General features: G+C 44.5%; 1 protein-coding gene across 2 annotated transcripts in view; it reads left to right on the forward strand.

Moving 5' to 3' along the window:
- The window catches only part of acsf3 (acyl-CoA synthetase family member 3), a 143,613-nt gene extending 131,051 nt beyond the window's left edge, over positions 1-12,562 (forward strand). For both annotated transcript variants that reach the window (XM_073070527.1, XM_073070526.1), the window contains exons 8-9: positions 3,464-3,575; positions 4,038-12,562. In XM_073070527.1, the coding sequence (XP_072926628.1) occupies positions 3,464-3,575; positions 4,038-4,167 (242 nt within the window). In that variant the 3' untranslated portion in view covers positions 4,168-12,562. The remainder of the gene's footprint in view (positions 1-3,463; positions 3,576-4,037) is intronic.
- The last annotated feature ends 1,474 nt before the right edge of the window (positions 12,563-14,036 follow it).

The following is a 14,036-nucleotide window of genomic DNA, read 5'->3' on the forward strand; positions in this document are numbered from 1 at the left end:
AATAATAAATCAATTTACCAGGTCAGGTGCTGGGTATCCTGACGGGAATGACACCACACACTCCTTCCACCATTCAATCAACAAATTTTTGATACACTCAAAAACTTCTATAGTTGTACCATGGAGAGCATTCTGACAGGATGCATCACTGTCTGGTATTGGGGGGGAGACGGCTACTGCACAGGACCAAAAGAAGCTGTGAGGATTGTAAATTTAGTTGGCTCCATCTTGGGTACTAACCTACAAAATACCCAGGACATCCTCAAGGAGTGGCGTCTCAGAAAGGCAGCATCCATTATTAGGGACCTTCAGCACCCAGGGCAGCCCTGTTGTCACTGTTACCATCAGGTAGGAAATACAGAAGCCTGAAGGAACACACTCAGCAATTCAGGAACAGCTTCTTCCCCTTTTCCATCCAATTCCTAAATGGACATTGAATCTTTGGACACGACCTCACTTTTTTTTAATATACAGTATTTCTGTTTTTGCACTTTCTAAAAATCTATTCAATATATGTAATTGATTTATTTGTTTATTATTTTTTTTTAATTTTATGTATTATTATTTTTTTCTCTCTGCTAGATTACGTATTGCATTGAACTGCTACTGCTAAGTTAACAAATTTCATGCCACATGCCAGTGATAAACCTGATTCTGGTAACACCGAGATCGGGGCTGTGGTGGGCAGTGAAGAAGGCTCTCATGGCTTGCAGTGGGATCTGTAGACTAGCTGGGAAAAATGGCAGATAGAATTTGATGCAGCCAAGTGCTCTTTGGTAGGACCAACCAAGGTAGAAACACAGAAAAACCTTCAGCCCACAATGCTGTACTGAACATGTACTTACTTTAGAAATTACCTAGGGTTACCCATAGCCCTCTATTTTTCTAAGCTCCATGTACCTAATCAGGACTCTCTTAAAAGACCCTATCGTATCCGCCTCCACCACAGTCACCAGCAGCCCATTCCACGCACTCACCACTCTCTGAGTAAAAAAAAACTTACCCCTGATATCTCCTCTGTACCTACTTCCAGGCACCTTAAAGCTATGCCCTCTCGTGCTAGCCATTTCAGCCCTGGGAAAAAGCCTCTGGCTATCCACACCTTCACTGCCTCTCATCATCTTATACACCTCTATCAGGTCACTTCTCATCCTCTGTCACTCCAAGAAGAAAAGGCTGAGTTCACTCAACCTATTCTCATAAGGCATGCTCCCCAATCCAGGCAACATCCTTGTAAATCTCCTCTGCACCCTTTCTATGGTTTCCACATCCTTCCTACAGTGAGGTGACCAGAACTGAGCACAGTACTCCAAGTGGGGTCTGACCAGGGTCCTATATAGTTGCAACATTACTTTTTGGCTCTTAAACTCAATCCCATGATTGATGAAGGCTAATGCACCGTATGCCTTCTTAACCACAGTCAACCTGCGCAGCAGCTTTGAGTGTCCTATGGACTTGGACCCCAAGATCTTTCTGATCCTCCACACTGCCAAGAGTCTTACCATTAATACTATATTCTGCCATCATATTTGACCTACCAATTATCTTACACAGTGAATGCTAGGTCACTGAGGAGTGCAGTAGAACAAAGGGATCTGGGAATACAGGTCCATAATGCATTGAAAGTAGTGTTACAGGTAGATAGAGTCATAAAGAGCGCTTTTGGCACATTGGCCTTCATAAATCAAAGTACTGAGTACAGGAAACAACAACACACACAAATGCTGGTGGAACACAGCAGGCCAGGCAGCATCTATAGGGAGAAGCGCTGTTGACGTTTCAGGCCGAGACCCTTCATCAGGACTAACCGAAAGGAAAGGTAGTAAGAGATTTGAAAGTAGTGGGGGGAAGGGGAAACGCGAAATGATAGGAGAAGACCGGAGGGGATGGGATGAAGCTAAGAGCTGGAAAGGTGATTGGCGGAAGTGATACAGAGTTGGAGAAGGGAAACGATCATGGGACGGGAGGCCTCAGGAGAAAGGAAGGGGGGGGGGAGCACCAGAGGGAGATGGAGAACAGGCAAACAACTAAATATGTCAGGGATGGGGTAAGAAGGGGAGGAGGGGCATCAACGGAAGTTAGAGAAGTCAATGTTCATGCCATCAGGTTGGAGGCCTCCCAGCCGGTATATAAGGTGTTGTTCCTCCAACCTGAGTTTGGATTCATTTTGACAATAGAGGAGGCCATGGATAGACATATCAGAATGGGAATGGGACGTGGGTACAGGAGTACAGGAGATGGGATGTGCTGTTGAAGTTGTGTAAGATGTTGGTGAAGCTGAAGTCAGAGTATTATCTGCAGTTCTGGTCACCTACAATCAGAAAGTTAACAGTAAGATGCAGAGAAATTTTTGGAATAGATCCTCCCGGCCCTTTGAGGTGCACCTCCTAGCAACCCCCAACAACCCTGGTTTAACCCGAACCTAATCATGGAACAATTTGCAATGACCAATTATCCTATCTGGTAGATCTTTGGACTGTAGGAGGAAACTAGAACACCCAGAGGAAATTGACACATTCTACAGGGAGGACACTGGGATTGAACTCCAAACTCTGATGCCCCGAGCTGTATTAGCATTGCGCTAACCGCTACGTTACCATGGTGCGACTGGAGGACCTGAGTTATAGGGAAAGTTTGAATAGGTTAGGACTTTATTCCCTGGAGCATGGGAAAATGAGGCAAGATTTGTTAGAGGTATACAAAATTATGAGGGGTATAGACAGGGTAAATGCTAGCAGACTTTTTCCACTGAGGTTGGGTGAGACTACAACTAGAGGTCATGGGTTGAGGGTGTAAAGTGAATTGTTTAAGGGGAAAATGAGGGAAAATTTCTTCACTCAGAGGGTGATGAGATTGTGAAATGAGCTGCCAGCGGAAGTAGTGGATGCTGGTTCGATTGCTATATGTAAGAGAAGTTTTGTTTGGTCCATGGATGGAAGGGATAGAGAGAGCTATGTTCCTGGTGCAGAGGATTCCATCATACTGACAGAGTTACGAGTACTACATCACAGCTGCAGAACCTTTGGCCCATCTAGTTCATGCCAACCTGCTCTGCACATTAAAAGAAGCCCCAAAATCCTAACCACAAGTACAAGCCAATCATGGAATGAGCAGGAGTTCAATGCCAGGGACCAATACCATTCAGCAAGGGATCTGTGGACCCCACATTGGGAACACCTGCACTAGAGTGAATCCCAAGTCCTAACACTTAATTTCACCCTTGCATGAATCGCTAGGATTCTCCTTAAAATGCTGACCAGTCTTTCAACAATGTACACCATTTTATGCAACTGAATATTTGCCTTAACCTTTTGAACGTAGCTGAGGTCTGGGGCTGGTAGGTCCTGAAGGTTGGCATGGATGGGTTAGGCCTAAGGCCTGTTACTGTGCTGTTTTATTCTCTGTTCAGACAGGAATGATGATCCTGTAAAGAGAAGCTCACTTCCACTCTTCTCTTTTGCAGATGTGGCAGTCATTGGTGCCTCTGACCTGACATGGGGGCAGAAGGTGGTGTCTATTGTCCAGTTACACCAGGGTTGTGTCCTCTCCCTGAAGGAGTTGCGAGAATGGGCCCGGTAAGGCCAAGGGTTAGGGGTTACAGGGTTTTCTAATGACTGGGGGTGGGCTTTCAGTGGACACCAGGCCCCTGTACACTATGGACAATTTCCCCAGTGACCGGAATGTGTGTGTGTGGGGAAGGAAGGCAGAGGATGTGTGTGTGGGGCTGTGGAGTATTGCCTGAGCAGTGTTTGGACACATTGTATGGAGAGCTCATGTTATGATGGGCCTGTGTTACTTGGGATTAGTGTTACACAGGACCAGGATGGTGTCATAATGAGCCTGTGTTGCACGGGGTTGATGTTACACAGGACCAGGATGGTGTCATGATGAGCCTGTGTTACTGAGGGTCAGTGTTACGTGGATTCGGTTTGGTGAGTGATGAACTGGTTTTACACGGGGTTCAGTGTAGCTCTGGTGCTGGTCCTGGCGGTGTGGTGTGGGATTGGGCCTGGGCGCTGACTGTACTGTTGTTGCAGGGACCACATGGCCTCATACAGCATCCCTTCGGAGCTGATCCTTGTGGAGCAGATTCCTCGCAACCACATGGGCAAAGTGAACAAGAGGGAGCTGCTGAAGCAGTTCTTCCCCCCTTCTGGGGGTCAATAGAATCAACTGGCACAGCATGGACCCTTCGCTCCTGTTCCCACAGCGTGCGGACGGCACAGATTCGTGTTATACTGAACCGACCAGTGTCAGGGCTAGAGGTTATTTCCTGGAAGTGGACGAGTGATCGGACTGCCTGTATCTGACCATGTGTGCCCATCCATGTCTGATTATGTTTGCCTGTGTCTGCCCTTCTCAGCCTGTGTGTGCTAGAGGAGGTAGTGTTAGCTACTCTGTGGCGCAGGAAATGGCATTGGACTCCATGTTCCAGGGCTGATTATATTCCAAGGATGGGGATGAGGCATTTGTCAGTAAAGGAAGTATCTGAAATTTCAGTCGTCCACTGTGATCTTTCACTGTTATTTTTATAACTGCACTCTCACTGTTGCCTTTTAATCACGGAACCATGGGGATTTTACAACACGGGAGGAGACCATTTGGCCCATTGTGTCAGTGTTCGTCAAACCCAATCCACCTGCCACCATGGTTCAGTAACCTGCAGGTCAGGCATCATGGGAACCACCAATCCTGACCATGGGGCCCACTAATCTCAATCATTGACCACGGGTCTTTCTCATCCACAGCGTTTGCCAGGCCATGTCCATGCACAGTAACTGCTGGCCTTCGACTGCGGTGTGTTCTGAGCTGGGATCTGATCACCAGCTCCTGCCTCTGATCTCTAACTCCCCCTCATCCCCATCCTTGATCTAGAACTTGACCCCTACTTTACCTACACTTTGCCTAAAACCATCCCTACAAACCCACTTTGCACGTTATGAATGAGGCAGGGAGTGTTCAGTGGGGTGATTGAGGGGGTTCCTTCGTCCTGGATGGTGTCATGCTCCTTGAGAGTCTTTAGACCATAAGACCCTAAGACATAGGAGTAGAATTCGACCATTTGGCACATCAAGTCTACTCTACCATTCTATCTTAGCTGATTTACAATCAGTGGCCACTTTCTAAGGTACACCTGTTCATTAATGCAAATATCTAATCAGCCAATCACATGGCAGCAACTCAGTGCATAAATACATGGTTAAGAGGTTCAGTTGTTGTTTAGACCAAACATCAGATTAGGGAAGAAATGTGATTTAAGTGACTGATTGTGGAATGGTTGTTGGAGCCAGATGAGGTGGTTTGAGTATCTCAGAAACTGCTGATCTGCTTGAATTTTCACACTGAGTCTAGAGTTTACAGAGAATTGTGTGTAAAACTAAAAAATCCAGTTCTGTGGGCAAAAACACCGAGTTCAGGAGAGTGGTCTGAGGAGAATGGCCAGACTGGTTCAAGCTGACAGGAAGGCGACAGTAACTCGTTACTACAGTGGTGTGCAGAAGAGCATCTCTGAATGCACAGAAGGTCAAACCTTGAAGTGAGCAGGCAACAACAGCAGAAGACCATACTGGGTTCTACTCCAGTACTGAATAAAATTGCCACTGAGTATATTTTCCCTGTCAACCCCATTCTCCTGCCTTCTTCCTGTAACCTTTGGCACTCTTACTAATCAACAACCTATGGACCTCCACTTTAAATACATTCAACGACTTGTCCTCCACAGCCATCTGTGGCAATGAAGTCAACAGATTTACCACCCTCTGGCTAAAGAAGTTCTGCCTCTTCTCTGTTCTAAATGGACATACCTCTTTTCTGAAGCTGTACCCTCTGGTCCTAGACTCCTCTACTATAGGAAATATGCTCTCCATATCCACTCTATCTAGGTTTTTCAATATTTGATAGGTTTCAATTAGATCCCCATTCACTCTTCTAAATTCCAGCAAGTACAGGCCCAGAGTCATCAAATGATTCTTATATGTTAATCCTTTCACTCCTGGGATCATTATGGTGAACCTCCTCTGGACCCTCTCCAATTCCAGCACATCTTTTCTTGGGTAAAAGGCCCAAAACTGCTCACAATACTTCATGCAATCTGACTAATGCCTTATAAAGTCTTAGGATTACATCCTTGCTTTTAGACTCTAGTCCTCTCGAAATGAAGCCTAACTTTGCTTTTGTCTTCCTCACCACCGACTGAGTCCGCACTTTTCCAATCCTCTGGAACTTTTCCAGAATCTAGTGATACTTGAAAGATCATTACTAATGCCTCCACATTCTCTTCAGCTACCTCTTTCAGAACCCTAGGGTGTAGTCCATCTGGTCCAGGTGATTTATCTACCTTCAAACCTTTCATCTTCCCAAGCACCTTTTCCTTAGTAATAGCAGCTACACTGATATCTGCCTCTTGACACACTCGCATTTCTGGCATTCTGCCCATGTCTTCCACAGTGAAGACTGATGCAAAATACTTAATAAGCTTATCCATCATTTCTTTGTCCTCCATTAGTACCTCTCCAGGGTCATTTTCCAGCAGTCTGATATCCACTCTCACCCCTCTTTTTATATATCTGAGAAAACATCTCTAGAAGATCACCTCTCAGTCTCCTACACTAAGAGGAATAAAGTCCAACCTTCCTCTGTACCTCAGTCCTTCAAGTCTTGGTGACGTCCTTGTAAATCTTTAATGCATTCTTTCCAGTTGTGTAACATATTTCCTTCAGCAGGGTGACCAAAAGTGAAAACAATACTCCCGAGTGCAGCCTCCACAGTGTCCTGTACGATCACACCATGACTCCAGACTTCCATACTCATTGCCCTGACCAATTGAAAACCATTGTGCCAAAAGCCATCCTTACCACCTTACTACCACTTTCAGGGAACCATACACTTGTACTGCAAGGTACCTCCGTTCTCCAACATTCCCCAGGGTCCCATTATTTGCTGTGTAAGTCCTGCCTGGGTTTGACTTTCCAAATTGCAATACCTCATACTTACTTGAATTAACCTCCATTTGCCATTCGTGTGCCCACTTCAGTGAGGTGGATGGTGAGCACCCACAAAGTCTGCTGTAACTCCCTGCTTGTTGCTCTGGCTATGCGGTGAAGTGCACGTCCACTGTAATTCCAGGCAGATGGAACCCACACTGCAGTTCAAGGGGGAGCTGTTGGGTTAGTGGGAGGGATTCTGGTGAGAACAGATAGTGAGGAGACCCCTCTGTAGTTACCACAGTCAGACATGTCCAGTCCTGTCCTGTGGATAGCTGCATTCATGGCATCTCCAGGTACAGGAGCTGATGGGCCACATACAAGCAGTCCAGCCTGACAGGACAGAGATAGGAGGAAGGGAGGGTCCTCGCCCTCTACTTTTGCTGCACAGTAATGGGATAGAGGTTGAAGAGTGTAACTGACACTGACTGGTGACAGGCTGAGAAATCCTTCTCTCTACCAGATCCTGTCAGAAGTTCCTGTGCAGGTTTCCTGAAAGGTTAACTTGTAGGTTGATAGCGGAGGCAGATTGGTCTTGATTAGACAGGGCGTCACAGGTTATAGGGAGAAGACAGGAGAGTGGGGTTGAGAGGAATAATAAATCAGCCATGATTGAATGATGGAAAAGACTCGATGGGCTGAATGGCCTAATTCTGCTCCTTTGATCTTTTGCTGTATGAAAGCATGAGGGGGCCAGATAGGATGAATGCACAATGTCTGTTTCTCCCCAGAATGGGCGGCATGGTAGTGTAGCAGTTACTGTGATGTTATTACAAATGCCAGAGACCTGGGTTCAATTCTGCTATCTGTAAGGAGTTAGTACATTCTCTTCGTGACCACATGGGTTTCCCCCAACTACCATTTCCTCCCACGGTCCAAGACGTACAGGTTAATTGGTCACATGGGTGTAACTGGGCAGTGTGAGCTCACTGGGTTGGAAGGGTTTGTTCTAGATTGAAGATTGTTTATTATCAATTCCAGTACATAAGTGTTAAATAAAGTGAAATGATTGTTACTCCAGCTCTGAGGCAGTATAAAAAACACAATAGATGTAAATCCGTAAGATAGCTTATACACATAGATTGATTGTATGTCCATAAAGTGACACTGGGCACAGGAGTGTCTGTACATAAGGTGACTCTGAGATGAAATGATAAAGTGATTGGGGGTGTGGAGGGCTGGGTTAGTGGGTGGAGGTGTTGATCAGCCTTATGGTATTGATACTGTTCTGTACCTCTAAATAAAAGTAAAAAATAAAAATTGTTGGGAAGTCAAGATCAAACGGTCATAGGTTCAAGGTGAGAGTAAGAAAATTAGAAAATCTTGAGGGGCAATTCTTTACACAAAGGGTGGTATCCATGTGGAATGGGCTGCCAGAGGAAGTGGTTGAGATGGGTACAGATAAAATGTGAAATTTGTTATGTAGCAACAAAAAGATAAATATTGATAAATTACATAAATAAATCTATAGTGCAAAAGAAAAGGAACAATTCGATAGTCTTCGTGAGTTCATAGACTACTCAGTAATCTGATGGTAGAGGAAAGGAAGTGATTCCTGAATCATTGAGTGTGAGCCTTCGACCTCCTGTGTCTGCTCCCTGATCGTAGTAACAAGAAGAGTGCATGTCCCATAGACAGCTGGACAGCTGCATGAATAAGAAAGGTTTAGAAGGTTATGTACCTTCCATGGAATAGGCTGTTTAAATGGGTCAGCACAGAATAGATGGGTTGAAGGGTCTGTTTCTGTGCCTTACTTTTCTATAACTCGATGACCAAATGGGTCTAACTTGGAGGGGGCATCTTGGTCAGCGTAGACCAGTTGGACTGAGGGGCCTGACTCCATGATGTGTGACTCTCAACTGTTTGACATCACTTGAGAGACACTGTGCAACACCAGCCTCAACTTTGGCTGCCCACAGAAAATTACCTCTGCTATATGTTCACAAATTTATACAGTGCGATAAAAAGTATTCACCCCCTTGAAAATTTCCATGTTTTACAACATTGAATCACAGTGGATTTTGGCTTTTTTTGACACTGCTCAAAATAAAAATACTCTTTCGTGTCAAAGTGAAAACAGATCTCTACAAAATTATCTAAATTAATTACAAATATAAAACACAAAATTATTCATTGTATAAGTATTCACTCTCTTCAGGTCAGTATTTAGTAGATGCATCTTTGGCAGCAATTACTACAGCCTTGAGTCTGTGTGGCTAGGTCTCTATCAGATTGCATGAGGATCAGCCTTTTTAAAGTCCAGCCCCAAATTCTCAGTTGGATTGAGGTCTGAACTCTGACTTGCCCATTCCAGGACATTAACTTTGCTTTTAAGCCATTCCTATGTAGCTTTGGCTTTAAGCTTGGGGTCATTGTCTTGCTGGAAAACAAATCTCCCAAGTCACAATTCTCTTGCAGACTTCATCAGGTTTTCCTCCAGGTCTTGCCTGCCTCTTGCAACATTTATTTTACCCTCTTACCTTCACAAGCCTTCCAGGGCCTACTGCAGTGAAGCATCCCCACAGCATGATGCAGCCACCACCATGCTTCACGGTAGGGATGGTGTGTTTTTGATGATGTGTGGTGCTTGGCTTATGCCAAACATAACGTTTAGTTTGATGGCCAAAAAGCTCAATTTTGGTTTCAACAGACCAAGAATCTTCTTCCAGTTGACTTCAGAGTCTCCCACATGCCTTCTGGCAAACTAGCCGAGATTTCATGTTTTTTTTCTCAATAGTGGCTTTCTCTTTGCCACTCTCCAATAAAGCTGCGACTGGCGAAGCACCCGGACAACAGTTGTTGTATGCACAGTCTCTCCTATTTCAGCAGCATGAGGCCATTCAGCCAGTCGAGTCTTCTCTACCATTCCTTCATGGCTGATCCTGGATCCCACTCAACCCCATACACCTGCCTTCTCTCCATATCCTTTGATGCCTTGACCAATTAGGAAACGATCAACTTCCACTTTAAGTGGTCTCCATGACAGTCTATGGCAGAGCATTCCACAGTTAAACTACTCTCTGCTATGTTCTAAAAGGTCGCACTTCAATTTTCAGGCTGTGCCCTCTAGATCTGGATACCTCCAAAGGAAACATCCTCTCCACATCCACCTTATCTAATCTTTTCAACATTTGATAGGTTTCAATGAGATCCCCCACATTCTTCTAAATTCCAGTGAGTGCAGCCCCAAAACTGCCAAACACTCCTCATATGTTAGACCCTTCAGAAGACCATAAGTGCAAGGGAGCAGAATTAGGCCATTCAGCCCATCGAGTCTTCACCATTCCATCATGGCTGATCCAGGATTCCAATCAACCCCATACACCTGCCTTCTCATTATATACTTTGATGCCCTGACCTATCAGGAAACAATCAAACTTCCACCTTAAATATATAGAAACATAGAAAATAGGTGCAGGAGTAGGCCATTCGGCCCTTCGAGCCTGCACCGCCATTCAGTATAATCATGGCTGATCATCCAACTCAGAACCCTGTACCTGCTTTCTCTCCATACCCCCTGATCCCTTTAGCCACAAGGGCCATATCTAACTTCCTCTTAAATATAGCCAATGAACCGGCCTCAACTGTTTCCTGTGGCAGAGAATTCCACAGATTCACCACTCTCTGTGTGAAGAAGTTTTTCCTTATCACGGTCCTAAAAGGCTTCCCCTTTATCCTTAAACTGTGACCCCTCATTCTGGACTTCCCCAACATCGGAAACAATCTTCCTGCATCTAGCCTGTCCAATCCCTTTAGAATTTTATACGTTTCAATAAGATCCCCCCTCAATCTTCTGAATTCCAGTGAGTATAAGCCTAGTCGATCCAGTCTTTCTTCATATGAAAGTCCAATCTGGTGAACCTTCTTTGTACTCTCTCTATGGCAAGAATGTCTTTCCTCAGATTAGGGGACCAAAACTGCACACAATACTCTTAAGTGCGGTCTCACCAAGGCCTTGTACAACTGCAGTAGAACCTCCCTGCTCCTGTACTCAAATCCTTTTGCTATGAATGCCAACATACCATTTGCCTTTTTCACCGCCTGCTGTACCTGCATGCCCACCTTCAATGACTGGTGTACAATGACACCCAGGTCTTGTTGCACCTCCCCTTTTCCTAATCGGCCACCATTCAGATAATAATCTGTTTTCCTGTTCTTGCGACCAAAGTGGATAACCTCACATTTATCCATATTAATATACCCATGGACGGCCACCCCATGGTCTGTGGCAGAGCATTCCATAGATTCCCTACACTCTGGCTAAAAAAGTCTCCCCTCTAGTTCTGGATACCCCCACCATAGGAAACATCTTATCCACATCCACCCTATCTAGGCCTTTCAACATTCAGTAGGTTTCAATAAGATCCTGCTACATTCTTCTAAATTCCGGTGAGTACAGGACCAAAGGTGAGTAAAGGACTCAACCTGTAAATTAATCTTCTGGGAGTCCCTCTGCAACCCTGATGTTTGAACCCTCTTCCCATTTAGATAATAGTCTACATTCTTGTTCCTTTCACCAAAATGCATTTCCCAACACTTTATTCCATCTGCCACTTTTTTGCCCATTCTTTCAATTTGTCTAAGTCCTGCTGCAATCGCATTGCTTCCTCAGCACTACCCACCCCTCCACCTGTTTTCGTATCATCTGCAAACTTTGTCATAAAGCCATCAATTCCACTAACTAAATCATTGACAAACAATGTAAAAGTAGTGATCCCAATACTGATCCCTAAGGAACACCAGTAGTCACCGGCAGCCAACCAGAAAAGGCCCCTTTTATTCCCACTTGCTGCCTCCTGCCTATCAGCCATTCCTCTATCCATGCCAGTATCTTCTCTGTAGTGCCATAGGATTTTATCTTGTTTTGCAGCCTCATGTGTGGCACCTTATCAAATGCCTTCTGAAAATCCAAGTAAATGACATCCACTGCCTCTCCTTTGTCCACCCTGCCTTTCTATTCCTCAGAGAACTCTGCTTTGTCAGGTACTTCTTGCACGGGCACTCAGTTTTTGAGGACAGCCTGTTCTAGGCAGATTTACACCTGTGCCGTATTCTTTCCATTTCTTGATGATTGACTTAACTGTACTCCAAGGGACACAAAAAGTGCTGGAGGAACTCAGCAGGGCAAGCATCATCTCTGGAAAAAAGTACAGTTGACATTTCAGGCGGAAACCGTTCAGCAGGCCTGCTCGTGCCACTTATTGGGCTGCCGGAACACTACCAGGAATTTTGCCAGGATACAGACTCACCAGCAGTTCGACCTTTTAGATACAGGTGTATTTTTCTACAATCAATTGAAATACCTTGACTGCACACAGGTCTCCAAAAACAGATCTCCATTTAACTAATTATGTGACTTCAGTGATAATTTGGTGTGTCCATATTAAAGGGGGGGGGGTGGTGAATACTTGTGCAATCAATTATTTTGTGTTTTATATTTGTAATTAATTTAGATCACTTTGTCGAGTTCTGTTTTCACTTTGACACTAAAGTGTCTTTTCCTGTTGATCAGTGTGAAAAGAGCCAAATTAAATCCACTGTGATTCAATTTTGTAAAACAATAAAAAATGAAAACTTTCTCCGGGGGAATACTTTTTGTAGGCACTGCCATCTACACGAAAGTCACAATGCCAACCAACAAGTCTAGAAACCTAATATCAGAGGTGGTAAAGCTACTGGAGAGAATTCTGAGGAATAGTTTTGGAAAGACAAGGACTCATTAAGGAACTCATCAAGGTGTTGTACATGGGAGAACAGACCTTATGAATCTTAGTTTTTTCGAAGTGACCCAAAATGATTGATGGAGGATGGTGATGTCTACACAGACTTTATCATGGTTAGCTGGTCAGAAATTGAGATCATGCAGAATCCACAGGAAGCTAAGCAATTGGATGCAAAACTGTCTTGGTGAAAGGAGCCAGGCAGAGGTAGTAGAGGTTTGTTTTTCAGATTGGAGGCCTGTGACCAGTAGTGTTCCAGAGGAATCGGTGCTGGGTCCACTGTTGTGTCATCTGTATTAATAATGTAGGTAGCTTGATTAGTAAATTTGTAAATTAGATCAAAATTGGTAGAATGTGAACTGATCCAAAGAAGGGCAGATGGAATTTACCTCAGACAAGTGAAAGGTGTTAAAATTTGGTCAGTTAAATCAGGGCAGGACTTGTACCGTGAATGGCAGGGCTCCAGAGAGTGTTCTAGAACAGAGAGGCCAAGGGGTACAGGTATATACTGTAGTTGCGATACAGGAAGGTGAAAATGGAGTTTGGTAAGCTTGCTTTCCTCAGCCGGGACACTGAGTACAGGAGTTGGGATGTCACGTTACAATTTTCCAAGACATTGGAGACACCACACTTGGGATATTATGTGCAGTTCTGGTTGTCTCGTGATAAGAAGGATGAGATTAAACTGGAAAGAATGCCTAGACTGGAGGGCCTGAGTTATAAGAAGATGCTGGACATGCTGGGAGTGTTGTCCCTGGAGCGAAAGAGACTGAGGGGTGACCTTATAAAGGTTTACACAATCATGATGGATATAGTCTTTTCCCCAGGGAGAGGAGTCTAAAACTAGAGAACATAAGGTGAGAATAGTAAGATTTAAAAGGAATCTGAGGGGGCAAAAAACTATCAAATGGTTTAAGTATCTTGGTGCCATCATCAACCAAGAAGAGTCAAAGCCTGAAGCCCTTGCAAGGACAGCGCAAACAACAGTAGCGCTGGCTAAACTAAAACCAATCTGGAGAGACAATAACATCGCTCTCATATCCAAGTTGAAACTCCTGCATGCACTTGTGCTCTCCATCTTCTTGTATGCATGCAAGTCATGGACTTTGACAGCAGAACTGCGTTAGAAGATCTAGGCAGTAGAAATGACATGCTTCAGATGGCTCCTTAGCATCTCCTATACAGACCGTATATCAAACAAGTACGAAGAACCATCACCCAGCACATGAGACACTATAAATATTTACCGTTCACAGTAAAGAAGAATCTGAGATGGTAAGGCCACATAACAAGATTAATTAGACTCTGAAAGATCAGTCTTCAGGGAATGGGG

This window comes from Hemitrygon akajei, chromosome 17, assembly GCF_048418815.1.
Source record: "Hemitrygon akajei chromosome 17, sHemAka1.3, whole genome shotgun sequence".
In the NCBI taxonomy this organism is placed as follows: Eukaryota; Metazoa; Chordata; class Chondrichthyes; order Myliobatiformes; family Dasyatidae; genus Hemitrygon; species Hemitrygon akajei.